Source organism: Sinocyclocheilus anshuiensis, unplaced genomic scaffold (genome assembly GCF_001515605.1).
Source record: "Sinocyclocheilus anshuiensis isolate Anshui unplaced genomic scaffold, SAMN03320099.WGS_v1.1 scaffold848, whole genome shotgun sequence".
Taxonomy (NCBI): Eukaryota; Metazoa; Chordata; class Actinopteri; order Cypriniformes; family Cyprinidae; genus Sinocyclocheilus; species Sinocyclocheilus anshuiensis.
In genome coordinates, this window is record NW_015549628.1 from 379,627 (window position 1) to 381,039 (window position 1,413).

The window sequence follows — 1,413 nt, forward strand, 5'->3', positions numbered from 1 at the left end:
CACAAAATCACCAACAATAAAATGCAAACATAAAACCTAAAATCTAACTCAAAATATTACCAAAAAAAATTTTAATATCACTGGTACGGAAATAACACTGCTGATAACTAATTAAAGTATTTAAATCCCAATTTATTTATATCCAATCCCTTTTTATTGTAAGTAAATAAATATACAAATACATAAAACAGAGTAAATGATTCAATAAAACAAGCACTTTATGGCTGTATTTTCAGCTAATGTCCTCTGAAGATGTTTGCATCAACATTTCTATGAATGACTGTGTTTACGAATAGTATGACACTTGAGCTTTGATTCTAAATTAATATCATCATATAAAGAATGCAAATAACTTTTGTTAAACATTCCGTATGGTTTGATTCATACGGTAAAGTAATTATCCATAAAGAATGTCTATCTGCATTTATTGAGAAGTTTTTGCTCTGGTAAGGACTTTGTCTGTGTGTGTGTGTGTGTGTGTGTGTGTGTGTGTGTGTGTGTGTAATTTTCAACACAGATAATAATAAGAAATGCTTCTTGAGGTGAAAATCAGCATATTAGAATGATTTCTGAAGGATCATGTGACACTGAAGACTGGAGTAATGATGCTGAAAATTCAGCTTTGCATCACAGGAATAAATTACATTTTAAAATATATTCAAATAGAACACAGTTATTTTAAATTGTAATATTATTTCACAATATTACTGCATTTTTGGTCAAATTAAATGGAGCGCTGGTGAGACTTAAAGCATTAAAAAAATTACCAATCTCAAATTTTTGAACAGTTGTCTAAACTGAAATTATTTTTAGATAAAAACACTAATGACATAACTAAAAACTAATCCTAGCATCTAATAATTCACTACATATTCACAATATAAAAAATGTCTCACTTGGTCTCTATAAGGATGTCAGCATTGGCAGGATTCAGCACCGCGTTACAGATCAGCTCCTGAGTCACTGGGATGGACTTGCTCATTGACACACACAGATCGGACAGGTAGTCCAGAAACCTAAACATAAACAGTACATGGAAATATGTCAGACTTCTATCTTTCTTGGCACTCACATAAGCAAACATGTTTAAGCATTGCTCTCAACTTTTGGACAGACACTCTAATCCCACCTTGGTTCACGGTTTTTCCTCACAAGGCTAACAAACGTGTCAATTTCTGCCGCCGTGATGTGCTTCTCCAAGAGTTTGCGGTTGTTGTGGAGGAGGGCCGTTATTGTATCTTCGGCCAACACGTCGTAGCCAATCTGTTTCTGCATGAAGCGGAACTGCTTGGCGATGTATTCCTGGACAGAGGGCACAAAGAGACAAAGTAAATACTTCTGCTAAAATGCAACAATTCTCATTTTTGTTTAGTTTGAAGTGAAGCACTAAAATAACTAAAACCTAATAAATAC

At 33.6% G+C, this 1,413-nt stretch overlaps 1 protein-coding gene across 1 annotated transcript in view; it reads right to left on the reverse strand.

Annotated features, from left to right (window-relative positions):
• The window catches only part of LOC107659525 (inositol 1,4,5-trisphosphate receptor type 1-like), a 167,435-nt gene that overhangs the window by 111,621 nt on the left and 54,401 nt on the right, over positions 1–1,413 (reverse strand). The window contains exons 18-19 of the mRNA XM_016448504.1: positions 1,130–1,302; positions 897–1,016 (exon numbers count right to left, since the gene is read on the reverse strand). Coding sequence (XP_016303990.1) covers positions 897–1,016; positions 1,130–1,302 — 293 coding nt within the window. The remainder of the gene's footprint in view (positions 1–896; positions 1,017–1,129; positions 1,303–1,413) is intronic.